Here is a 27,972-nt window from a genome sequence, read left to right on the forward strand (position 1 = left end):
TAAGGCTCTTAAAGGGCCAGTGCAGATTTAAATGAGTCTGAGTGTGAGTCAGAGTGTGAGTCTGAGAGCGAGAGTCTGAGAGTCTGAGAGCGTGAGTCTGAGAGCGAGAGTCTGAGAGCGAGAGTCTGAGAGCGAGAGTCTGAGAGCGTGAGTCTGAGAGCGTGAGTCTGAGAGCGAGAGTCTGAGAGCGTGAGTCTGAGAGCGTGAGTCTGAGAGCGAGAGTCTGAGAGCGAGAGTCTGAGAGCGAGAGTCTGAGAGCGAGAGTCTGAGAGCGTGAGTCTGAGAGCGAGAGTCTGAGAGCGAGAGTCTGAGAGCGAGAGTCTGAGAGCGAGAGTCTGAGAGCGTGAGTCTGAGAGCGTGAGTCTGAGAGCGAGAGTCTGAGAGCGTGAGTCTGAGAGCGTGAGTCTGAGAGCGAGAGTCTGAGAGCGTGAGTCTGAGAGCGTGAGTCTGAGAGCGTGAGTCTGAGAGCGAGAGTCTGAGAGCGAGAGTCTGAGAGCGTGAGTCTGAGAGCGTGAGTCTGAGAGCAAGAGTCTGAGAGTCTGAGAGCGAGAGTCTGAGAGCGTGAGTCTGAGAGCGTGAGTCTGAGAGCAAGAGTCTGAGAGTCTGAGAGCGAGAGTCTGAGAGCGAGAGTCTGAGAGCGACAGTCTGAGAGCGTGAGTCTGAGAGCGACAGTCTGAGAGCGTGAGTCTGAGAGCGAGAGTCTGAGAGCGTGAGTCTGAGAGTCTGAGAGCGACAGTCTGAGAGCGTGAGTCTGAGAGTGAGAGCGAGAGTCTGAGAGCGAGAGTCTGAGAGTCAGAGTCTGAGAGTCTGAGAGCGTGAGTCTGAGAGCGAGAGTCTGAGAGCCAGAGTCTGAGAGCGAGAGTCTGAGAGCGTGAGTCTGAGAGTGAGAGCGAGAGTCTGAGAGCGAGAGTCTGAGAGTCAGAGTCTGAGAGTCTGAGAGCGAGAGTCTGAGAGCGAGAGTCTGAGAGTCAGAGTCTGAGAGTCTGAGAGCGTGAGTCTGAGAGCGTGAGTCTGAGAGTCTGAGAGCGTGAGTCTGAGAGCGTGAGTCTGAGAGTCTGAGAGTCTGAGAGCGTGAGTCTGAGAGCGTGAGTCTGAGAGCGTGAGTCTGAGAGCGTGAGTCTGAGAGCGTGAGTCTGAGAGCGAGAGTCTGAGAGCGTGAGTCTGAGAGTGAGAGCGAGAGTCTGAGAGCGAGAGTCTGAGAGTCAGAGTCTGAGAGTCTGAGAGCGAGAGTCTGAGAGTCAGAGTCTGAGAGTCTGAGAGCGTGAGTCTGAGAGCGTGAGTCTGAGAGTCTGAGAGCGTGAGTCTGAGAGCGTGAGTCTGAGAGTCTGAGAGTCTGAGAGCGTGAGTCTGAGAGCGTGAGTCTGAGAGCGTGAGTCTGAGAGCGTGAGTCTGAGAGCGTGAGTCTGAGAGCGTGAGTCTGAGAGCGTGAGTCTGAGAGTCAGAGTCTGAGAGTCAGAGTCTGAGAGTCAGAGTCTGAGAGCCAGAGTCTGAGAGCGTGAGTCTGAGAGCGTGAGTCTGAGAGCGAGAGTCTGAGAGCGAGAGTCTGAGAGCGAGTTTACTCTCATGTGTGCGCATGAGTGTTATGATTAAAATGAGACAACTCTGGTTGGACATCCCTGTCACAACATGACAGATCACATGAGAGGTCACATGACATGTCACATGACAGGTCACATGTCATGTGACCTGTCATGTGCTGCTAAATGGTCCCTAATTATGACAGAAACGATTTGCATTTGTGATAAAAGTATATGACATGCTGTTCTCTTAAAGGTCCTTGTAACAGTGAAATACTTTTACATTATTGTTTGTGTGAAAAACAAGCCTATATACTATATACAAGTTATGTATGATATAATATACGATCATATATTATTAATAATAATAATAATAATAATAATAGGGGTCACACTTGACATAATGACAGTTTATGCTCCAGTTCTGTTCTAGTTCCACTTTGTGAACACGGATCATCTTTAAACCAAAAATAACTTTACATGTTTTAATCAACTTGAATGTGATCAAATATATTCCATAATAATCTCATCAGTCAAGTTTTACTTTCAGAAAACAAGATTAGACAAAGTACAAAAGTTAAGTACTGTACTTACGTTTTTAGGGATCTGTGAAGTACATGTCACAGTGGATACTTTTACTTTCACTACTTTTGAGTGCAGTATCTGTACTTTCTACTGCAGTATATGAGGTGTTCATGTTGACGTCAGGACAGTTCTTTAATAGTTCTCAAAATCTGAGTGAAGTACTTTTACTTTTTACTGAACTTAATTAGTTCAAAATGATTCTTTACTACTTTTACTTGAGTAGATGTTTGTCACTTTAACACGGCTGAAAAGCGTCTTAAAGTTGTTTAAAACCTGTTGTTTTCATTTTAAACGTACATTTAAACTCTTTAAAGCTGTAAAGCTCCTACATTTACATTTTAAGTCTTTCTCCCAAGACACAGTTACAGTTTAGGCTCCAGAGAACGTGCTTCTGTTGCCATGGTTACAGCGGCCATCTTGTGAGAAGCAGAACAATTCTAATTGAAAATATGTAAATAAAACAATCATAGATTAAAGTGATTCAATTAACACATAATGATATATTGAAGTCCTAATATTGCAGAGAAAATGAATATTCACAGAAAAACAAAAAAAAGACAGAAGTCAAATGAAAATAATTTAAAAATCTAAGTATTTAAGAGAAAAATTGTAATTAAAAGTGCAACTCTCTCTTAGTTTGTTTGAGCTCTTTAGTAGAGTTTTCATGGAGCTGGAAGTGGTTACTATAGGTTATATATATAGGTTACTATGGTGACTATCTAGCATTGCTCATTAACCTGACCCTTGTTTGTGTGTGTGCGCCCTCTAGGGAGCGAGTGGTGAACTGCAGCCGTCCTGGGGAGGTGCAGGTGACCATCCAGAGCCTCCTGCCCGACACCAAGTACCGCTTCAGGGTCGTGGGCCACAACCTGCACGGGCCGGGCGAGAGCAGCGCCCCGCTCAAGGTGGACACCCAGGCTGAAGGTAACCCTGTGCACACGTTAGGGACACGTCAGGGACACGAGAGGGTCATGTCAGGGACACACGTCAGGGACACAAGAGGGTCATGTCCCTAACACGAGAGGGACATGAGAGGGACATGTGTGGGACACGAGAGGGTCATGTCAGGGACACACGAGAGGGACAGGTGAGGGACACGAGAGGGTCATGTCCCTGACACGAGAGGGACAGGTGAGGGACACGAGAGGGACAGGTGAGGGACACGAGAGGGTCATGTCCCTGACACGAGAGGGACACGAGAGGGACAGGTGAGGGACACGAGAGGGTCATGTCCCTGACACGAGAGGGACAGGTGAGGGACACGAGAGGGACAGGTGAGGGACACGAGAGGGTCATGTCCCTGACACGAGAGGGACAGGTGAGGGACACGAGAGGGTCATGTCCCTGACACGAGAGGGACAGGTGAGGGACACGAGAGGGACAGGTGAGGGACACGAGTGGGTCATGTCCCTGACAAGTGAGGGACACGTGAGGGACACATGAGGTAGACGAGAGGGACATGTCCCTGACACTTGAGGGACATGACCCTCACGTGTCATGTCACATGTCAGGGACAGGTGAGGGATAACCCGAGTACAACCCGAGTATAACCCGAATATAACCCGAGTACAACCCGAGTATAACCCGAATATAACCCGAGTACAACCCGAGTATAACCCGAGTATAACCCAAATATAACCCGAGTATAACCCGAATATAACCCGAGTATAACCCGAATATAACCCGAGTATAACCCGAGTACAACCCGAGTATAACCCGAATATAACCCGAGTATAACCCAAATATAACCCGAGTATAACCCAAATATAACCCGAGTATAACCCAAATATAACCCGAGTATAACCCGAGTATAACCCGAATATAGCCCGAGTATAACCCGAATATAACCCGAGTATAACCCGAGTATAACCCGAGTATAACCCGAGTATAACCAGAATATAACCCGAGTATAACCCGAGTATAACCCGAGTATAACCCGAATATAACCCGAGTATAACCCGAATATAACCCGAATATAACCCGAGTATAACCCGAATATAACCCGAATATAACCCGAGTATAACCCGAATATAACCCGAATATAACCCGAGTATAACCCGAGTATAACCCAAATATAACCCGAATATAACCCGAATATAACCCGAGTATAACCCGAATATAACCCGAGTATAACCCGAGTATAACCCGAGTATAACCCGAATATAACCCGAATATAACCCGAATATAACCCGAATATAACCCGAGTATAACCCGAGTATAACCCGAGTATAACCCGAGTATAACCCGAGTATAACCCGAGTATAACCCGAATATAACCCGAATATAACCCGAGTATAACCCGAATATAACCCGAATATAACCACTTCCAAAGTGTGACGGGACACGAGAGGGTCATGTCCCTGACACGAGAGGGACAGGTGAGGGACACGAGAGGGACAGGTGAGGGACACGAGAGGGTCATGTCCCTGACACGTGAGGGACACATGAGGGACACGAGTGGGTCATGTCCCTGACAAGTGAGGGACACGTGAGGGACACATGAGGTACACGAGAGGGACATGTCCCTGACAAGTGAGGGACACGTGAGGGACACATGAGGGACACGAGTGGGTCATGTCCCTGACAAGTGAGGGACACGTGAGGGACACATGAGGGACACGAGTGGGTCATGTCCCTGACAAGTGAGGGACACGTGAGGGACACATGAGGTACACGAGAGGGACATGTCCCTGACACTTGAGGGACATGACCCTCACGTGTCATGTCACATGTCAGGGACAGGTGAGGGATAACCCGAGTACAACCCGAGTATAACCCGAATATAACCCGAGTATAACCCGAATATAACCCGAGTATAACCCGAGTATAACCCGAATATAACCCGAGTTTAACCCGAGTATAACCCGAGTATAACCCGAGTATAACCCGAATATAACCCGAATATAACCCGAGTATAACCCGAATATAACCCGAGTATAACCCGAATATAACCCGAATATAACCCGAGTATAACCCGAATATAACCCGAATATAACCCGAGTATAACCCGAATATAACCCAAATATAACCCGAGTATAACCCGAATATAACCCGAATATAACCCGAGTATAACCCGAGTATAACCCGAATATAACCCAAATATAACCCGAGTATAACCCGAATATAACCACTTCCAAAGTGCCCAGGCCCCTGGGTGCTGATGCACTTCCAAACATGTTCTGACACAAACACAGGGGCCCCAGAGGGAGCAGGGCATTAAGACCACCAGCATCACTCAAGCACACGGCCTCTGTGTCGCCCCCATCTGCTGTGGGTGGGGCTCGTGGGGCGGGGCACGTGGGGCGGGGCACGTGGGGCTGGGCACGTGGGGCGGGGCGCTTTATCTTGACTGACCTGGATCTCATTTGTCAGAGAAAGTACACGTCAGCGTAATATTAGAGTCAAGACTCTTGCTGAAGAAAAGAAATAAAAATAAAATGAATGACTGGAATGAGCTGAATCTCTGCTTCATCTGACCATGTGTTTGTCCAGAAGTGCATTGACAGGGCAAGAAACGCTGACCACTGGTGAATTGTCTGAACTATGTAGAAAAAGTCTCAAATCTCCATCACATTGAGAGTCTTTTCCTTTAATCCTTAATCATCACAATTAAAGAATGAGTTGACTTAAATACAATTATTGATTCATAGACTTAAAAATGAAAGTCACAAATGTAACTGCGAAAGAAGAGAAACATTTAAACTGAGTGATTTCTGAGGCTTCGAGCAAAACCTCATAAACTGGATTAAAATGAAGTGAGTGTAAACGAAACCAAATACAGTTCAGTTCAAGTGTAATTAAACGTCACATTTACAACACAAAGACCAGACTATGAAGTACAAATGACATCACACACTGGGCGAGATTAAAAGACCAAGATATCCTGTCCTGACTTTGGATGTGACAGAAAGAAACAACTCCAGGTGTTTTTGATGAGAGAACAAAATAGTTATAACATATTTAAAAGGACCAAAAGTACATTTAGCATAATGTGTCCTTTAATTGTTTCAGCCCAATTGAGAACAAATGGAACAATAGGATAAGCAACTCACATATTAGTCAATTACATTTGTTTTATATCTTAAAATAAAAGGATCGATGTATTTCTGTTGTTGGGGTTCAGCTCCCCACAGTGTCCACTCAGACTCTTGTCCTTTAATGTCACAAAATGAGACAAATGGAACATTTGCGTCTCCATCTGTGAGTGCTCAGACTAAACAGCCTCATTTTGCCCCATTTCTGTCCACTTCCCTTTGTCCAGTATGATTTAGAGAGCCTCATTAGCTTGTTAGGACTCGAGGACACGAGGACACGCCCACCACAAGGACAAGGGTCTTTTGTTTGTTTAGTTCTTTTTTATTTACACGTTGAAGAGGAAAAGCCCACGTCGTCTGGTCCACGTGGACTTGAAGTGGCCTTAAACTAAAGGGATTTCCCTCGTCTGGCCCGTGCTCCATCATGCTCACTATGTAGGTCACCATTATGGTCACTATGTAGGTCACCATCATGGTCACTATGTAGGTCACCATCATGGTCACTATGTAGGTCACCATCATGGTCACTATATAGGTCACCATCATGCTCACTATGTAGGTCACCATCATGCTCACTATGTAGGTCACCATCATGGTCACTATGTAGGTCACTGCCTGCATCCTCCCAGGTCTCTACATGTGTCCTTGACCAGAGGGCACACACACTACACACTCTACACTCTCTACACACACTCTACACTCTCTACACTCTCTACACACACTCTACACACACTCTACACTCTCTACACACACTCTACACTCTCTACACTCTCTACACACACTCTACACACTCTCTACACTCTCTACACACACTCTACACTCTCTACACACACTCTACACTCTCTACACACACTCTACACACACTCTACACTCTCTACACACATTGTACACACACTCTACACACTCTACACACATTGTACACACACTCTACACACACTCTACACACATTGTACACACACTCTACACTCTCTACACATACTCTACACACACTCTACACTCTCTACACACACTCTACACACACTCTACACACACTCTACACACACTCTACACTCTCTACACATACTCTACACACACTCTACACTCTCTACACACACTCTACACACACTCTACACTCTACACACACTACACACACTCTACACACATTGTACACACACTCTACACACACTCTACACACACTCTACACACACTCTACACTCTCTACACATACTCTACACACACTCTACACTCTCTACACACACTCTACACACACTCTACACTCTACACACGCTCTACACACACTCTACACACTCTACACTCTCTACACACACTCTACACACACTCTACACACACTCTACACACACTCTACACACACTCTACACACACTCTACACACACTCTACACACTCTACACTCTCTACACACACTCTACACACATTGTACACACACTCTACACATTTTACACACTCTCTACACACACTCTCTACACACTACACACACTCTACATCAGGGGTGGGCAATTATTTTCCTCCGAGGGCCATATTTGAATCCAGGCTTGTAGTGGAGGGCCGGCCCGCCATCATTGATGTGAAAAAAAAGTCTAAAAAAATTCATATCAAATAAAATATCACTTTTCTGTCAAATATAGGCTATTGAATCTATTGTTTAATTCATTTCACATCATATTTATTAAGGATACAAGTGCAGACAGATGCTTGAGGGCAAAAAAGGAACAAAAAAAAACATTAAAAAATAAATAAATAATTAAATATTACTTGGACAAGCTTGGCAGGCCAGATTAAAAGGCCCAGCGGGCCGGATGTGGCCCGCGGGCCGTAGTTTGCCCACCCCTGCTCTACACACTACACACTCTACACACCTCAGAGGGTCCGCATTAGGGCCTCAGGGTCCGCTGTAGGGCCTGAGGATCCGTAGTAGGGCCTCAGGGTCCGCAGTAGGGCCTCAGTGGGTCCGCAGTAGGGCCTCAGGGTCCCCAGTAGGGCCTGAGGATCCGTAGTAGGCCCTCAGGGTCCGCAGTAGGGCCTCAGTGGGTCCGCAGTAGGGCCTCAGGGTCCCCAGTAGGGCCTCAGGGTCCGCAGTAGGCCCTCAGGGTCCGCAGTAGGCCCTCAGGGTCCGCAGTAGGGCCTCAGGTAGGGCCTCAGGGTCCGCAGTAGGGCCTCAGGGTCTGCAGTAGGGCCTCAGGGTCCCCAGTAGGGCCTCAGGGTCCGCAGTAGGGTCTCAGTGGGTCCCCAGTAGGGCCTCAGGGTCCGCAGTGGGGCCTCAGGGTCCCCAGTAGGGCCTCATGGTCCGCAGTAGGGCCTCAGTGGGTCCCCAGTAGGGCCTCAGGGTCCGCATTAGGGCCTCAGTGTGTCCGCAGTAGGGCCTCAGGGTCCGCAGTAGGGCCTCAGGGTCCGCAGTAGGGCCTCAGGGGTCCGCAGTAGGGCCTCAGGGTCCGCAGTAGGGCCTCTCTGTCTTCTGGTATGAAGTGTGTGTTCTCTCTCTCCAGTCCAAGTGCCCGGTCCAGCTCCAAACCTTCAGGCTGCGTCCAGCTCGCCGACCTCTGTGACCTTGAGCTGGGACAAACCTCTGACCGGCAACGGAGACATCCTCAACTACAGGCTCTACTACAGCGACGGCGGCGGCGGCGGCACCGAGCAGGTACTACGCTGCCTGAGCCCGCGCGGGGGCCACTCCTGACCTCTGGGGTTCATTCAAACGAGTTCTGACAAATGTAGTGACTAGTGAGTGACCAGTGAGTGACCAGTGAGCGGAGGCACTTTGCCCTCTCAACAGTTCAAATCTCATTGACTCATGTTTCTCCCTCTGAAGAACTGAACAAACTGAAGAATCTGTTCTGATTGAAGTAGATGTCAATATTCAGTAAGATTTAATTTACTCAGATACTGAATTGACCTTTTTGATCTCATTATGTCCAAAAGAAGCAAGAAAAGCTCAATCCATTTTTCAGATTTATATGTCCCAAATATATAATTTAATTTTAATCAAATGCCTTCTTTTTAAGTCAAAGTGATGAAAAACTTGTGATACATTTTTCTTACACGTTCCATTCTTTTGTTGAAGCTAAAGACGTTTTTAAATTAGAACTCTAAATTTAAGAACGAGCTAAGCAGAAAGTATCATACAACAATAAGTACATATAATACAAATAATATTCTTTTGACGTTAATTACAGGTTTTGCATCAAAGATGGAGTTTGTAGATTATACCGCGCTCTCATATTCACTTTCCTGGTGTCACGTTTTATTCAGCAGGACCAGAGCCTGGTGCTTTATTTCGCTGGGCTCATTAGATCAGCGGGGCTCCGGGGCTCCGGGGCTCCGGGGCTCCGGGGCCTCATTTCTTAGTGACGAGGGGCCTCCTGACCACAGCAGTCCAACCTGAGGACTCTTGTACTGTGAGAGAAAAAGCCTCTGTATCTCAAGCTCAGCTCCACACTCACTCCAGCCGAATCCCTGTCAGCACCCTGACGGCCCCTGTCAGCACCCTGACGGCCCCTGTCAGCACCCTGACGGCCCCTGGTGGTCATGTATCAGAACACAGCCTTAACATAAAAAACAGTTGGAAGTGGACACACCCTCCTGCTCCGGACACACCCTCCTACTCCGGACACACCCTCCTGCTCTGGACACACCCTCCTGCTCTGGACACACCCTCCTGCTCTGGACACACCCTCCTGCTCTGGACACACCCTCCTACTCCGGACACACCCTCCTGCTCTGGACACACCCTCCTACTCCGGACACACCCTCCTGCTCTGGACACACCCTCCTGCTCCGGACACACCCTCCTACTCCGGACACACCCTCCTGCTCTGGACACACCCTCCTGCTCTGGACACACCCTCCTACTCCGGACACACCCTCCTGCTCTGGACACACCCTCCTACTCCGGACACACCCTCCTGCTCTGGACACACCCTCCTGCTCCGGACACACCCTCCTACTCCGGACACACCCTCCTGCTCTGGACACACCCTCCTACTCCGGACACACCCTCCTGCTCTGGACACACCCTCCTGCTCCGGACACACCCTCCTACTCCGGACACACCCTCCTGCTCTGGACACACCCTCCTACTCCGGACACACCCTCCTGCTCTGGACACACCCTCCTGCTCCGGACACACCCTCCTGCTCTGGACACACCCTCTTCACCGGACACGCCCTCCTGCACCAGACTTAGTTTCTGATCCTAGAATATAAGGGCTGGACAGTTGTAAATGCGGCTGGTTAAAAGTGTCTGCAGCAGGCTAATGTTTATTAGCATAGCAACAATGTGTGAAAACTAATATATTTACATACTTTACTGTAACTGCGAGTTTTCTTTTGACCAAAGCTTGAATCATACATAAAATGGAACTTTAAACATGACCACATGGCTGCAGCTCTGGACTCTGATTGGCTCAGAACACATTCCCTGACAGACTCCACCAAACATCAGCAGGAGAGCTCTGAATGCAAAGTGGCTGCGGTAATTGGGCCTGAACCGACGCTGTGTCTGATTTGTAAAGCAAAACGTTGTAATCACGCCACATCGTAGGCGAGGAGGAGGGAGGAGGAGGAGGAGGAGGAGGAGGAGGGAGGAGGAGGAGGGAGGAGGAGCGGGGAGGAGGAGGAGGAGGGAGGAGGAGGAGGGAGGAGCAGGAGGGAGGAGGAGCGGGGAGGATGGAGGAGCAGGGAGGAGGAGGAGGGAGGAGCAGGAGGGAGGAGGAGCGGGGAGGAGGGAGGAGCGGGGAGGAGGAGCGGGGAGGAGGGAGGAGCGGGGAGGAGGAGCGGGGAGGAGGAGCGGGGAGGAGGAGGAGCGGGGAGGAGGAGCGGGGAGGAGGAGGAGCGGGGAGGAGGAGGAGCGGGGAGGAGGGAGGAGGAGGAGCAGGGAGGAGGAGGAGCGGGGAGGAGGAGGAGGGAGGGAGGAGGAGGAGGGAGGGAGGAGGAGGAGTGGGGAGGAGGAGGAGGGAGGAGGAGGAGCGGGGAGGGAGGGAGGAGGAGGAGGAGGGAGGAGGAGGAGTGGGGAGGAGGAGGGAGGAGCGGGGAGGAAGGAGGAGGAGGAGGAAGGAGGAGGAGTGGGGAGGAGGAGGAGGGAGGAGGAGGAGGAAGGAGGAGGAGCGGGGAGGGAGGGAGGAGGAGGAGGAGGGAGGAGGAGGAGTGGGGAGGAGGAGGGAGGAGGAGGAGCGGGGAGGAGGGAGGAGGAGGAGGGAGGAGGAGGAGTGGGGAGGAGGAGGGAGGAGGAGGAGCGGGGAGGAGGGAGGAGGAGGAGGAAGGAGGAGGAGCGGGGAGGGAGGGAGGAGGAGGAGGAGGGAGGAGGAGGAGGAGAGCAGGCGTCACAGGCTCTGACACAGTGGATCAGATGAACGACATTCAGACAACTATATTCAACATTAAATGTATGTGAGCTGAGATGTGTGTGGGTCGATCAGCCAGAGATTGTTCTAAGATCATTGTTACTTCAACATTATATTATTCAAGTGGAAGTGCAAAGTATTGGCCCAAGAAAGAGAAAGAAAAGCTTTTGAGGAAGCTGCGACTCAAATAAAGCCCAGCACACCTCAAGCCCCACCCTCCAGCCCCGCCCTCCAGCACACCTCAAGCCCCGCCCTCCAGCACACATCAAGCCCCGCCCTCCAGCACACCTCAAGTCCCGCCCTCCAGCACACCTCAAGCCCCGCCCTCCAGCCCCGCCCTCCAGCACACCTCAAGCCCCGCCCTCCAGCCCCGCCCTCAAGCACACCTCAAGTCCCGCCCTCCAGCACACCTCAAGCCCCGCCCTCCAGCACACATCAAGCCCCGCCCTCCAGCACACCTCAAGCCCCGCCCTCCAGCCCCGCCCTCCAGCACACATCAAGCCCCGCCCTCCAACATACATCAAAGTGTCCCGTCCCGTTTGAACCAAAACCCAAACAAACCCAAGTGTGATCACCGCAGGCCAAGAGAGTTCTGCACACGACACGATGCTCCTGCTCAGCATCTGCTCCTGATCAGCATCTGCTCCAGCACCGACTGCTCAGCATCTGCTCAGCATCTGCTCCTGCTCAGCATCTGCTCCTGCTCAGCATCTGCTCCTGCACCGACTGCTCAGCATCTGCTCAGCATCTGCTCCTGCTCAGCATCTGCTCCTCCTCAGCATCTGCTCCTGCTCAGCATCTGCTCCTGCTCAGCATCTGCTCCTGCTCAGCATCTGCTCCTGCTCAGCATCTGCTCCTGCTCAGCATCTGCTCCTCCTCAGCATCTGCTCCTGCTCAGCATCTGCTCCTGCTCAGCATCTGCTCCTGCTCAGCATCTGCTCCTCCTCAGCATCTGCTCCTGCACCGACTGCTCAGCAGCTACAAGAGCAAAACCAAATCCAGATGTGGAGATAGAAACAGCTCAAATGTGTATATTTATTTAAGAATGCTAACAGTAGCTTCATGCTACATGTGACAGTGATGCTAGCGCCCCCTGCTGTATCTACAGAACAACACCAAGTCTACTGTAGGACTGTGCTGTGCCTCTGCTGGACTACACGGCCTGGACGCGCTGCCATCTGCTCGTCTTATTGAACTGTGTGGAAGGACAAAACTAAATACTGCACAAAATCTATTTTCAAAAGATTGACCAGGAACATTTGAAACACAAAATTATATAAAATAGAAAAGTGTTCAAATCATTCCATATTTTCAACGTAAGATTTGTATCACTTTTACTCTCAATGAGAAGAGAAAGAACACTGTACAGTATGTTACTCTGATGGGAGTAAAAGTATGTGTCTGAAGTACAAGTATAACCAGAGTACTCGCCACAGGAACAGTGAGGTTTACGTGCGTCTCCTCTGTCTCTCTCAGGACGTCGATGTGGATGGACCGTCCTACACTCTGAGCGGTCTGAAGAAGTTCACAGAATACAGCTTCAGAGTGGTGGCCAACAACAAGCACGGCTCAGGAGTGTCCACGGAGGACGTGACTGTGAGGACCCTGTCCGACGGTAAGGGACGTGACTGTGAGGACCCTGAGTGACTGTGAAGACCCTGAGTGACTGTGAGGACCCTGAGTGACTGTGAGGACCCTGAGTGACTGTGAGGACCCTGTGTGGACCCTGAGTGACTGTGAGGACCCTGTGTGGACCCTGAGTGACTGTGAGGACCCTGTGTGGACCCTGAGTGACTGTGAGGACCCTGTGTGGACCCTGAGTGACTGTGAGGACCCTGAGTGACTGTGAGGACCCTGAGTGACTGTGAGGACCCTGTGTGGACCCTGAGTGACTGTGAGGACCCTGTGTGGACCCTGAGTGACTGTGAGGACCCTGTGTGGACCCTGAGTGACTGTGAGGACCCTGTGTGGACCCTGAGTGACTGTGAGGTCCCTGTGTGGACCCTGAGTGACTGTGTGGACCCTGAGTGACTGTGTGGACCCTGTCCGACGGTAAGGGACGTGACTGTGAGGACCCTGTCCGACGGTAAGGGACGTGACTGTAAGGACCCTGTGTGACTGTGAGGACCCTGAGTGACTGTGAGGACCCTGTCCGACGGTAAGGGACGTGACTGTGAGGACCCTGAGTGACTGTGAGGACCCTGTGTGGACCCTGAGTGACTGTGAGGACCCTGAGTGACTGTGAGGACCCTGAGTGACTGTGAGGACCCTGTGTGACTGTGAGGACCCTGTGTGGACCCTGAGTGACTGTGAGGACCCTGAGTGACTGTGAGGACCCTGTGTGACTGTGAGGACCCTGTGTGGACCCTGAGTGACTGTGAGGACCCTGAGTGACTGTGAGGACCCTGTGTGACTGTGAGGACCCTGTGTGACTGTGAGGACCCTGTGTGACTGTGAGGACCCTGAGTGACTGTGAGGACCCTGTGTGGACCCTGAGTGACTGTGAGGACCCTGTGTGACTGTGAGGACCCTGTGTGACTGTGAAGACCCTGAGTGACTGTGAAGACCCTGAGTGACTGTGAGGACCCTGAGTGACTGTGAGGACCCTGTGTGACTGTGAGGACCCTGTGTGACTGTGAGGACCCTCTGTGGACCCTGAGTGACTGTGAGGACCCTGTGTGACTGTGAGGACCCTGTGTGACTGTGAGGACCCTGTGTGACTGTGAGGACCCTGAGTGACTGTGAGGACCCTGTGAGGACCCTGTGTGACTGTGAGGACCCTGTGTGACTGTGAGGACCCTGAGTGACTGTGAGGACCCTGTGTGGACCCTGAGTGACTGTGAGGACCCTGTGTGACTGAGGACCCTGTGTGACTGTGAGGACCCTGTGTGACTGTGAGGACCCTGAGTGACTGTGAGGACCCTGTGTGACTGTGAGGACCCTGAGTGACTGTGAGGACCCTGAGTGACTGTGAGGACCCTGTGTGACTGTGAGGACCCTGTGTGGACCCTGAGTGACTGTGAGGACCCTGAGTGAGGACCCTGTGTGACTGTGAGGACCCTGTGTGACTGTGAGGACCCTGTGTGACTGTGAGGACCCTGTGTGGACCCTGAGTGACTGTGAGGACCCTGAGTGAGGACCCTGTGTGACTGTGAGGACCCTGAGTGACTGTGAGGACCCTGTGTGACTGTGAGGACCCTGAGTGACTGTGAGGACCCTGAGTGACTGTGAGGACCCTGTGTGACTGTGAGGACCCTGAGTGACTGTGAAGACCCTGTGTGACTGTGAAGACCCTGAGTGACTGTGAGGACCCTGAGTGACTGTGAGGACCCTGAGTGACTGTGAAGACCCTGTGTGACTGTGAGGACCCTGAGTGACTGTGAGGACCCTGTGTGACTGTGAGGACCCTGTGTGACTGTGAGGACCCTGAGTGACTGTGAGGACCCTGTGTGACTGTGAGGACCCTGTTTGACTGTGAGGACCCTGTGTGACTGTGAGGACCCTGAGTGACTGTGAGGACCCTGAGTGACTGTGAGGACCCTGTGTGACTGTGAGGACCCTGAGTGACTGTGAGGACCCTGAGTGACTGTGAGGACCCTGTGTGACTGTGAGGACCCTGAGTGACTGTGAGGACCCTGAGTGACTGTGAAGACCCTGAGTGACTGTGAGGACCCTGAGTGACTGTGAGGACCCTGAGTGACTGTGAGGACCCTGAGTGACTGTGAGGACCCTGAGTGACTGTGAAGACCCTGAGTGACTGTGAGGACCCTGAGTGACTGTGAAGACCCTGAGTGACTGTGAGGACCCTGAGTGACTGTGAGGACCCTGAGTGACTGTGAGGACCCTGAGTGACTGGAGATATAATGTATTGAACAATAAATAAACACTATGTAATATTTGGTCATTGGAAGAAATGCTAAAAGTACAGATAGATGGCACATACCAAATATACTTAAGTTAACCCGTTTAAAAATGTACTTCAAGAGTAAAAAGTAAAAGTATTTGTCACAGATGTTGAACTGTAAATGTGCTGATTTTGTCAGTTTGATCATTTGTCTTGTGTATATTTAAAGTAAACGCTTGAACTTCGAACCTTTTCACAACTTACTCAAAATAAGCCTTAAATAGAAAGTACTTTCTACTTTTGAGTCCAGTTCAAAATGTTAATGGAGTAGAAAGTATTACTGAATATCCACTGTGGTGTAGTAGGTCTTCAGCAGGACTCGGCAGGACTCGGCAGGACTCGGCAGGACTCGGCAGGACTAAGCAGAAGCAGGACTCAGCAGGACTCAGCAGGACTAAGCAGGACTCAGCAGGACTCAGCAGAAGCAGGACTAAGCAGGACTAAGCAGGACTCAGCAGGACTAAGCAGAAGCAGGACTAAGCAGGACTAAGCAGGACTCAGCAGGACTAAGCAGAAGCAGGACTCAGCAGGACTAAGCAGAAGCAGGACTAAGCAGAAGCAGGACTCAGCAGGACTAAGCAGAAGCAAGACTCAGCAGGACTAAGCAGGACTCAGCAGGACTAAGCAGAAGCAGGACTAAGCAGGACTAAGCAGGACTAAGCAGGACTAACCTGTCTCATGTTCCCACAGTTCCCAGTTCTCCGCCTCAGAACCTGACGCTGGAGGTGCAGAACTCAAAGGTGCGTTTGGTGCTTCCACATTTTAATCTTAAAGAATCATGATCAGTTTCTTTTTCACTTCTCACCGTTTCCATGGTTTCCACTTCATCTGCTGCTTCCTCTGACCAAGAGTCCCAGTGGGTTTTAGTGGACACATATCACCTTTATCTGAGATTGGATTTTCCTTCGAGTCAGTGAATATCCCTCCGTCTCCCTCTCTCTTTCCTCCCAGAGAACAGCTCCTTCTCTCTTTCCTCCCAGAGAACAGCTCCCTCTCTCTTTCCTCCCAGAGAACAGCTCCCTCTCTCTTTCCTCCCAGGGAACAGCTCCCTCTCTCTTTCCTCCCAGAGAACAGCTCCCTCTCTCTTTCCTCCCAGAGAACAGCTCCCTCTCTCTTTCCTCCCAGGGAACAGCTCCCTCTCTCTTTCCTCCCAGGGAACAGCTCCCTCTCTCTTTCCTCCCAGGGAACAGCTCCCTCTCTCTTTCCTCCCAGAGAACAGCTCCCTCTCTCTTTCCTCCCAGAGAACAGCTCCCTCTCTCTTTCCTCCCAGGGAACAGCTCCCTCTCTCTTTCCTCCCAGAGAACAGCTCCTTCTCTCTTTCCTCCCAGGGAACAGCTCCCTCTCTCTTTCCTCCCAGGGAACAGCTCCCTCTCTCTTTCCTCCCAGGGAACAGCTCCCTCTCTCTTTCCTCCCAGAGAACAGCTCCCTCTCTCTTTCCTCCCAGAGAACAGCTCCTGGTGCTTGTGTGTCTCCAGGATGTGTGGAAGTGTGTGTTTTGGCTGGTGGCGCGTGAGTCAGAGTGCAGGAGTCTGAAGTGTCAGAGGAACTGACCAGACTCACGAGGTGGACTTTTTATGTCAGTGCTCTACGGGCCGTCCCCGGTGCACTGTGTAACCTTCCTGCTGGGGCGGCCCGCTCGTTTCCATGGAGATGTTGATGCATAAATGCCTCAGACAGTTCCTGGTGAATCATGTGCTCTTGGAGTCCGTCTTGTGCCGGCGGTGAAGCTTTTAGCATGTTTAGATATTTATACACATCTGTGCCATTGGACCACATCTTCTTTGTCTGGTTTTGTTGTGTAGCTCCTAAAGTCTGTTTGCTCTTGCAGCTGTTGCACAGTGGAGGCAGAGCAGGTCTTACCCAGTGAGGTCTGTGTGATGGCGTTCTGATGCACACTGGATCTAAGGCTTGTAATGTTCCAGGTTATGCACAGTTACGTGGGTTTTATTTGTGAAAAAAACCACACACAAAACGTTGAAAGACATTCTTACTGCGAGCCTCTCATTGACGTGTGACTGGGCCTCGTGGCATCATCTCCATGGAGACGAGCAATGGGCGGAGCTTCCACCAGATGTGCCCAGTTTATGTCCTTGTAGTTTACAGTACAGTGTCCTGGAGTCAAAGTGAGTCCAGAACCAGAAAGCGCTTTGTTAGCTTGTTAGCAGTTGTTAGCTGTTGTTAGCTTTACCATGTTGGCAAAACTAGGGTGACCAGATGTCTCGTTTTACCCGGGACAGTCCCAGGTTTGAGCCCCGTGTCCCATTTCCCAGCAGATGTGTCCTAAACCATTCATTTTTCCCAGTTTGATACAAGACATGTCCCAGTTGTCCCGGTGTTTGACCAGTGGGGACTATATATATAGTTGTTTCTTTAGCTAAAGTAGAGAAGATCTTGCTTTAGTAAAACCAGAACATTATATCAAATCTCTCAGATGTAACTTTTCCACATCCAGGTGCGTCGCAGTCTTTTATTTTGAAAGTTCACCCGAGGCAAAACTCCACTCGAGTTGTAAAATGCATTATAAACTCACCGTTGTAAATGGTTAGAATAAGGCTGAGCAAAATAATTTGTCTGTTTGCCGTAACCCGACCGACTCGGTATAAAACTAGCCGACAATCAACATTTTGTTAAAAAAAACGTCAAAATCTTTTATTTTTCAATTATTTCGCCGTCTCACCGACCGGACTTTCCTAAACCACCGTGTCAAATATTTTTATCACGCTGGTATACCTGTCTTTCATCCCAAAGGACTGATAACGCACCGCATGTGCATCTTCATATTCAGTCCTCCACATGCGTCTGTAACAAAACAGAACGCGCTTAAGTGTCGTTATATTGCCTTTTACAAGTTGGTTTGACACTGTCGGCGCCACTGGAGTGTCCATAGTACATGTCACTCTCTATCACGGTGTGGCTTGATTTAAATTTGACCTACGCAATGCATTCTGGGATTGAAACACGCCCAGCAGCGTCATCACAACAAACATGGCGGAGCCCGTGTCCCCCGCTTGTTCCCCCCGCTCGCCATCGCTACCAAAATAAAGGATAACGACGTACAAAAGGTCGATTGAAATATCTTAAAATCGTGGACTGTTGAAGCCTGACCCCTGGACTGTTAAAGCCCGACCCCTGGACCGTTGAAGCCTGACCCCTGGACTGTTAAAGCCCGACCCCTGGACTGTTGAAGCCTGACCCCTGGACTGTTGAAGCCTGACCCCTGGACTGTTGAAGCCTGACCCCTGGACTGTTGAAGCCTGACCCCTGGACTGTTGAAGCCTCTGACCCCTGGACTGTTTGAAGCCTCTGACCCCTGGCGGTCACTCCGAGTCAAAAAATGGCAACATTTGGATCTTTTTTTTGGCTTCAAAGTAAAAAAAATAAGAATTTACCGACCGACCCACTTGAAAAATGTTGGGTCGGGTTACAGCAAACAGACAATTTATTTGGGGCAGACTAACGAGTTCTGTTTGTTCATGGTTTTATGACATGGTACAAGTACACGTACAGGTACAAGTACTAGTGTATGTGTACAGGTACAGAACCTTTAAGCCACTAGTGGACATCATGAATACTTTACAGGTGATGTTGTTCTTGTTGATCTGGATGTGGTTTAGAGACTGTGTGAACTCACATGTTTCTACAATCGTTTAAATGCAGTTGTTTGTGTTAAACCCCTGATGCACAGGCTCCTCCCCTTCGTCGCTCGTGGCTCTGCAGGTTCTGGTCCAACACACTGTCCCCCCTCGTCCCCCCTCGTCCCTCCAGTGAGGTGCTCCACTGCTGCACTGAGGCTGCTCTTTCTTTCAAGCATCACTAGAATCCACTTGAAAATGTGTCTATTGAAGATCATATTGTCCCTTCTTTAAAATGATGGCCCTTCTTGTTGCTGACTGTGGTGCTCGTCTCCACAGAGCATCGTGATGCGCTGGCAGCCGCCTCCAGCTCAGTCTCAGAACGGGGAGATCACGGGCTACAAGATCCGCTACAAGAAGGGCTCTCGGCGGAGCGAGACGGCGGACATCACGGCCGGGACGCAGCTCTACAAACTCATCGATAGTAAGACCCAAAGCCTCATCGGGCTCTTTCCTTCTATTAGTTCCATCCCCATCAGGCCCAGCTGTTCTTTGTGGGCATAATTCATCATGCTTATATTATATTTCAATATTACTAATACTCCATAATGTATTAGAGAGTTTATGTGGCCACAGCTTCTAATTCTGGTGTCAAATTTGACGAGCATAGAAGTCATGGAACTCTCAATATGTCTTGTATATGTCAATATTGTTATGGAGTTATCTCCATAACAATATTGAGACAACAGCTCATCAAGAATGTGCTCAAATGTGTGTTTAGAGGTTCAAGTATCGAACTAAATGTGAAGGGACCATAAAGGAATCACAAACGTGCAGAAACATCACTTTATACTCTTGTCCATAAAAACTGCGATATTATACTTCATCCTCCAGCTTCACCTCTGCTTCAGGCTCTGAACTGGACAAACGGCCCTTGACCTGCCGTGTCCAGTCACATGTAAACGGCCCTTGACCTGCCGTGTCCAGTCACACGCCGCTGGATGTTCTTCCCCTGATCCTCTAGTATGAACGATTGTACTGCACTTTCTCCTCCTGCTTTCCAGTGCTGAAACTTCTCCGTTTATTATTAACAGCTCTTATCTGGCGTCGGCCTCCAGAGTGCGCCCGCTTTGACGCGTCCCGCTCGCGACAGCTCAGAGATGGATTCCTCTTTGCCTCTGTGCTCGGCTTTATCCCCTCGTGTGCCATCTCCGAAACTGTCTGGCCCTTTACAATATTTAAAACACAGTGCGTGTGTTTACCATCCCTGTTGTGTACTTATTTACCGTCATGTAAAGCCGCCTGAAAACCGCTAAATCAACCGTACCGACCCTATCAAAACATGCACAGAACCCGCCGAGTCGAGGCAAAGCTGATTAATATTATATAGAGCGTCTTTCAAGCGGCGCCTCCACGCTGTGCGCCGCATCAAAGAGAATGCACTGAGAAGATGATTTTCGGGGAGGATTGTGGGCGTTTGCAGGTTCAGTGGCGTCTGGATAAAGATGGTGTAGCCTTGAGTGAGCGATGTCCCGGGCAAGCAGCGGGAGAGGAGGGCGTAACACTGATGAAAATGACAACAGCGAGATGTCATCTGCCAGCAGGGGGCGCCTCGTGCGGAATACTCAAGTGGGACCAGTTCCACTTAAACTCCTCTTCTTAACTGACTCTGGACGGTTTAAACTTATTCTAGTTCCATCAAATGCAGAGTCTCAGTTGGGTTTAGATCTCTTCTACATTGTTTAACTTCCTCTGTCTTTATGGAGATATTTGCTTTGGCTCAAATGTTCCGTAGTGCGGCATTACGTCCCCTTTGCTGGGGATGTTTGAGATTCAATCAAACATATTTAATACACGTGAGTAAAGATCTGCAGAGTCTGAAATGACTCAAATAAGATTTAGAAAAAAAGTGATTTCAAAAGTCAGTGTTTTGGGAAATGCTCATTTGCAGAGAAGCTGTGAGTATTTTATAAAGTACTTTGTTGCTCATCATACTTTACTTCTCAGCTTGTGTCCAAAGTTCATGAGGCCTCCAGAATATCACTATAGAACCTTCAAAATACCAGAAAAATCTTAGTCACTTTCACAAAAATGAACAATGGTCTTTGATCGGATCTTTTCAAAGTGGAACCTCACGATCTGATGGAGACAGAGAATCCTCATCATCCCACTGACTCTGCATCTGCCACATCGCATCTGGAAACGTCGCCACAAACTCTTCACTGAACTATCTCTCTCAGATATAATGTCTGTATGAGAGCTGGACTGACCGCTGCGGCGCTCGGACGTCCAGAGCCTGAGAGGGGATGAATAATGACCAGTGTTGTAAATGTCTGACCTGCTTTTGTGTTCGGCAGCTCTGGAGCGCGGCACAGAGTATTCTTTCAGAGTGTCTGCCATGACGGTGAACGGAACCGGGCCGGCAACGGACTGGACCACGGCCGAGACCTTTGACAGCGACCTGGACGGTAAAACCTCTCACTTTCTATTTGACTGATTTAAAATGTTTTGGTCGGAGCTGTGGACTTGAGTCCGACTTCAGTCCCTGTTTTGAAGACTTGAGGCTCGACCTGACCTGACCTGACCTCGACTTGGACTCGACCTGGATTTGAAGCCAAAACTTGGGACTCGACTTGAGGATTGATCTGGTGATGCCCCCCCGTGCCCCCCCCATACCCCCCGTGATCACACACCGCGCTCCAAAGATTTCAAAGAGTTCTTGAATTGTGCCTCTGTGATAATTATGCGCACAAGTGTTTAAGATTTAATTAATTTATACATAAACTAAATGGGTCTCATTAGAGGATGGATGTGGAAGTGTAAGCTTAATTAGCTTTAATTGCGCTTGAATAGTACAAAATAAATTGAATAGCGCTGATGGAGACGCTTTAGGAGACTTGTAATTTATTGATGAAGTTAGTGACGCGCTGGGAAAGAACAATAGTAACTGCTGAGGCAAGAATTAGAACAGAATAATTATATTTAAATCATTCGTAATTACAGTTCAATCCAGATCACTGTTAAGATGTATATTTATAGAAAAGTAAAGTCAAATCTGCTTTGCCCGAGTTCAGATCTGCTGTAAAAGCAGCTCGTCGGGTGAAAATGAGACCGCTGAGGGCGACAGGTCACGTTTAACCACATTATAATGGTCTTTCCTCATCATCATCATCTCACTCCAAGTTGTGTTTGATTGTTTCCTGCATTCAGGGCTTGAGTGGTCAGTAATGTCCTCCCAAGCCCCGCCCACATCTCTGTCTTTAGTCCCGGTCAAACACGTCGGGTCAAATATGTCATAAAACAACAAAAAGATCATGTAAACGACCGTCTGCTGCTCGTTACAGTGAAAGGTCCCTGTGAAGAGGCGGGGCTTATCACTGTGAAGAGGCGGGGCTTATCACTGTGAAGAGGCGGGGCTTATCACTGTGAAGAGGCGGGGCTTATCACTGTGAAGAGGCGGGGCTCATCACTGTGAAGAGGCGGGGCCCATCACTGTGAAGAGGCGGGGCTCATCACTGTGAAGAGGCGGGACTCATCACTGTGAAGAGGCGGGACTCATCACTGTGAAGAGGCGGGGCTCATCACTGTGAAGAGGCGGGGCGGGGCTCATCACTGTGAAGAGGCGGGGCGGGGCTCATCACTGTGAAGAGGCGGGGCGGGGCTCATCACTGTGAAGAGGCGGGGCGGGGCTCATCACTGTGAAGAGGCGGGGCGGGGCTCATCACTGTGAAGAGGCGGGGCGGGGCTCATCACTGTGAAGAGGCGGGGCGGGGCTCATCACTGTGAAGAGGCGGGGCGGGGCTCATCACTGTGAAGAGGCGGGGCTCATCACTGTGAAGAGGCGGGGCTCATCACTGTGAAGAGGCGGGGCTCATCACTGTGAAGAGGCGGGGCTCATCACTGTGAAGAGGCGGGGCTCATCACTGTGAAGAGGCGGGGCTCATCACTGTGAAGAGGCGGGGCTTATCACTGTGAGAGAAGTCAATGGATCCGTTTCTATTTGAAGCAGTTTTATTTTAGTTTTGCTGTAGAAGAATGTTGTTGTTTTACTTTGACACTGAAAATGTTTTAATGTCTTAAAAAGCAGAATACGTCGTCTTTAAAATGTGATCTTTTCTGCCCTGTGATTGGTCCAGAGTCGCGCGTGCCCGACATGCCCAGCTCGCTGCACGTGCGCCCGCTGGTGAACAGCATCGTGGTGAGCTGGACGCCGCCGGAGAACCAGGACATTGTGGTGCGCGGGTACAGCATCGGCTACGGCATCGGCAGCCCACACGCCCAGACCATCAAGGTGGACTACAAGCAGAGATACTACACCATCGAGAGCCTGGGTAAGAGCTGGTGATGGGCACAGAGCGGGCACGGAGGGGGCACGGAGGGGGCACGGAGGGGGCACGGAGGGGGCACGGAGGGGGCACGGAGGGGGCACGGAGCGGGCACGGAGGGGGCACGGAGGGGGCACGGAGGGGGCACGGAGGGGGCACGGAGGGGGCACGGAGGGGGCACAGTCATTTAAACGTGATTTAAACGTGATCCTAACACAGTATTTACCAGTGAAACTCAGAACACACATGCGGTTTATCCACGTCTCGGGCTCTTTTAAAGGATCAGTGGGACTTTCTGCATTTATTCATAATCTGATATTATCAGTGGATGTTGCAGTTCAGTGCTTACAACGCTTCCTCTGAAAACCATCTTCTATCTCATTTTGCGATAACCTCATTTCAGTTTTGCGGCGCTGTAATCGCTCCATCAGCGGCGATGATTCAGAAACAACAGAAACGTAACAAGTGATTTCAATTCTATTTCCTGCTAAACGAGGACTGAGCGGCACCAGAACGTGTTCCTCTGCTCTTCTTTGTGTGTTTATGTCTGTGGAGCTCACATTCACTTGAACTCTAAGCTGAAAGTAGTTTCTCTGACTGTTCAGAGTTTAGCTTGTTTCCTCTGGTTTGGGGGAGATAAAGGACACTTCAACTCACTACACCAAAAGCCCTGTGTGGTCCGTATGTTGACAGGAGAATGTACAGTCCTGTGACGCTCAGCCCTAACCTGTTTCTGATTGGCTGTTGCAGACCCGAGCTCGCATTACGTCATCACCCTGAAGGCCTTCAATAATGTGGGGGAGGGCATCCCGGTGTACGAGAGCGCCATCACCAGGCCACAGTCAGGTGAGTTCAGAACACACTCACACGTTGTTCTTCGTGTTCACGTTTCTCCAGCTTCCATGAGGTTTGAACCCGGCTCAGATCAGACGCTGCTGTGCCCTTGAGCAAGGTGTTTGTCTGGAATGTGGGAGGTGGTTGTTGGAGCTGTTGTAGGAGCAAATAAGCAATACAAGAAAACTGACATTATGCAAATGTAGGTTTCCTATTTTCCTTTTTTTTGGTAACTTGCCTTAAAGGACACATATTATACTAAATGAACTGTTTCCTCTGTCCTCACACTGTCCTGAGCGTGTCCTGAGCCTGTCCTGAGTCTGTCCTCACACTGTCCTGAGCCTGTCCTCACACTGTCCTGAGCCTGTCCTCACACTGTCCCTCATCACAGACTCAGCTGGAGAGCATTCAGCTTCACAGTTGGATGGTTAGGACGTCCTCTCCCTCCGAGCCTCAGAAACACTCTCCTGGATCATGTGACGTTGTCTTTAAAGGACAAACATTCTGCATCATCTGTATTGTTATTGGCCTTTAAACATGCTCTTGAGGCCCTTTAGTTTGCCATCTCATGTTTTAGAACTAAAAAAAACAAATGACTTCAAATATCTTATCCCATGCAAGAAACTGAGCTATGGGTTCCATCTACTGGCAGAAGAGGGAATTACATATTTGAGAGACAAAAGTATTGGATACATTTTTTTAACCAGGATTCTTCAAACTAGTGTGAATGAAGCTAATGCTGTTCCAGCTTTGCTTTTGATGTTAGAACATGGGTCAGATTGAGCTTAATATGTGTCCTTTAAATCCTGTCTTTGATTTGTTTTTGTTGTGTAATTGAGATGAGATTTGGGAGTAGAAAACTATATTACAAATTGAACAAGGCTTCTGCATAATGAAAGAAGTCCTTTTGAATGAGCGAAGAACCTGAGGATTGTGCTGAGCCAGTATTTTGTGAGTCGCTGTGGAAAATATCATCATTTTACATAATTTTACATCAGTCAGTGACAGTGAACAGGAAGTGTAGATGTTCTGTAGCTGATCCCATCAATCAAAGACCCTTTAAACACAACTGACATGATTTTCTGACAGTTTAACAAAATAAAGGCATCATCAGGTTTTATTATTTGTCACATTATAACGATTGTTAGAGTTGGCCCTTGTGTGTAATATGGATGTGACAGTTCTGCTTTTTCCTCTGTCACATCCGCTCACATAAAGTCTGTCCTGATCCAGAGGGTTTGGGCGGGGTCAAAGTAGTGTAAACATCACCCCAATATGTCCAGACTGGGGTAAAAGGCAAAGAGTTTTGTAACATTTGAAATTGAATCCTGTTGACTTGGTTCTGTCCTGTGAGATGCATCTGAAGCACACGATCCCACCTCAGCCTCTGCTCACGGGTTCAGTGCTGGTGGAAGGACATCTGGCATAAAAGACCTGATGTGTAGAAATGCAGGTGGATGCTGAGCAGGTGGATGCTGAGCAGGTGGATGCTGAGCAGGTGGTTTTCTGTGATAACACCAGGACCAGCTCCACGTCTGTGTGACTTTAAATGAGGCTGCCCCAAATAAATTGTCTGTTTGCTTTAACCCGAGTCAACATTTTTCATCTGGCTCGGTCGATAGGCAAATTCTTATTTTTTTTTACTTTGAAGGCAAAAAAAAAAAGATGCAAATTTTGTCATTTTTTGAGTCGGAGTGACCACCAGGGGTCAGGCTTCAACAGTCAATGACGGAAAACGTCTATCAACCTGATCGGGAGACTAAATCTCACGATTTTAAGATATTTCAATCGACCTTTTGTACGCCGTTATCCTTTATTTTGGTAGCGAAGGCGAGCGGGGGGAACAAGCGGGGGACACGGGCGCCGCCATGTTTGTTGTGATGACGCTGCTGGGCGTGTTTCAATCCCAGAATGCATTTGCGTAAGTCAAATTTCACACCCTGACAGAGCCTGGCATTACTCTGGACATGTCAGTGGCGCGACATGGGTAAACCAACTTGTTAAAGGCAAAATGACGACTCCTACGCGCGTCTGTTTTGTTATAGACGCATGTGGAGGACTGAATATGAAGACGCGCATGTGTTAAGCGGTGCGTTCTCATCTCTCAGAGATGAAAGTCAAGTTAACAAGCGTGATAAGAATATATGACACGGTGGTTCAGGAAAGACCGGTCGGTGAGTCGGCGAAATAATTGAAAAATAAAAGATTTTGACGTTTTTTCAGCAAAATGCTGATATTTATTTTTCAGTTGGCTAGTTTCATAGCGGGTCGGTCGGGTTACGGCAAACAGACATATTATTTTGCTCAGCCTGAACAACTTTCTTTTTGATTTTTGAGCAGTTTTTCGTTTGGATTATTCCACTTATACATTTAGAATAATAGATCTGTTTTCAGATATCGCTGGTGGGTTTTTCCTCCTTTTTCAAGTGCAGGAGGAACACTTTCCACTAAACCAGACTAAAGACACATTCAGAGCAGGACGAATACAAATGTTTCTGCAACAGCAGTTTTGAAGCTGGTTGAAAAAACCTGATTCTGAGTTATTTATTCTGAAGGTGAAGCTGTCGATCTGAATCTTCTCCTGTTACAATATAAGAGGAAAATAAAGTTTTCATTTAGATATAGATTTAAGGCCAAAATAGCACATATTTAACATTTGACAGTTAAATCTGATAATGAACAGAGCCAGGTTTCATTTCTTAACTTAGTTGATAAATTAGATATATAAAAATTGCTGGTGGAATTTTGGAAATCTTCTTTAGTGTTTGAGTAAATTGAGGAAATAACTTGATTCATGCTTTATAACTATTCTTATTTAAGGGGTTTGGATTTTGGGGTATTAATTAGGTCATTACTAAGCATTAATCGTTCTCAAAAAAGAAAAAAGTGTGAGAAATGTTTTGTATCAGTAAATCTTTATCTCCTTTAACTCGACTTCAGTTACAAAGCTTCAATCATTCTTAAACTATTTGTTCATGACCTTTTGTTTCACTTATTTAATCAGAATCAGAAACAGTTTTATTGTAATTGTCAGGACATTGATTGGACATTGATCACATAAGTAAGAGGTTTAATATGTCTGAAATAAACCTTTGCCCAGTTGTTCTTGGTTCATCCAGTTCAAATCCAGAAAACAAATGAAGGTTTAAATCCCCGTCATTTCAAGTGGTGTAAATATTCATTTTTAACAGTGCGTAGCTCCCATAATGCATTGCGCTCCCCCGGACCCCCGCTGAGCTGCTGACACCCCCCCTCCTCCAGTCTGCTGCCTGACGCCTCCTCCGGGTGGCGTTCTCCTCCTGCCAGTTTGTCGGGATTAAAAGACGGCCTGACCTACATTTGAGTTACTTTAGTGGAACTCTGAGAACTCTGGAGAGCGAGAGGAAAGTTTGAGCAGGTCTGAAGTCTGCTCATGATGAGAGTGAGAAGCTGTCACTCAAACCTCCTCCACATTGTGCCTCTTATAACAGGAATTCTCTCTTCTGTGTTGTGTCCTGAGGAGGCGGGGTTTGTTCTGGCCCCTGCTCGAAGATGAGACCGCTGTGCGCTGTCTGCATCTGATTACAGAGCGCTTGAACGCCAGGAAGTGCCTGTTAGCATGCTAGCTGTTGTTAGCTTTACCGTCACGACAAAAAACTCCAGTCTAGTTTTTGAAAGTTGTGAAAAGCTCTAAGCTCTGGAGCCTCCAGCAGAAACGTGACACATTTACTCCAAGGGAATAAGACAAAAATACATTTATGCCAGTTACATATGTTTTAGATTAAGTCTGACAAACTAGATCTAATACAAATGGTTGAAAAGACGACTGAATATTCTGAATCCAGCCGTTTGACTCTCAGAAACATTCATTGTGTGGATGAGGTTCTGC

General features: G+C 48.9%; 1 protein-coding gene across 7 annotated transcripts in view; it reads left to right on the plus strand.

Moving 5' to 3' along the window:
- Nucleotides 1-27,972, plus strand: part of neo1a (neogenin 1a) — a 280,070-nt gene that overhangs the window by 202,256 nt on the left and 49,842 nt on the right. For all 7 annotated transcript variants that reach the window (XM_072465808.1, XM_072465811.1, XM_072465814.1 and 4 more), the window contains exons 9-16: nt 2,872-3,026; nt 8,618-8,769; nt 12,946-13,084; nt 16,064-16,113; nt 19,285-19,429; nt 21,303-21,413; nt 23,082-23,276; nt 24,021-24,116. In XM_072465808.1, the coding sequence (XP_072321909.1) occupies nt 2,872-3,026; nt 8,618-8,769; nt 12,946-13,084; nt 16,064-16,113; nt 19,285-19,429; nt 21,303-21,413; nt 23,082-23,276; nt 24,021-24,116 (1,043 nt within the window). The remainder of the gene's footprint in view (nt 1-2,871; nt 3,027-8,617; nt 8,770-12,945; nt 13,085-16,063; nt 16,114-19,284; nt 19,430-21,302; nt 21,414-23,081; nt 23,277-24,020; nt 24,117-27,972) is intronic.

Source organism: Eucyclogobius newberryi, unplaced genomic scaffold (genome assembly GCF_026437365.1).
Source record: "Eucyclogobius newberryi isolate DKJ021-1_F unplaced genomic scaffold, fEucNew1.0.hap1 SCAF_5, whole genome shotgun sequence".
In the NCBI taxonomy this organism is placed as follows: domain Eukaryota; kingdom Metazoa; phylum Chordata; class Actinopteri; order Gobiiformes; family Gobiidae; genus Eucyclogobius; species Eucyclogobius newberryi.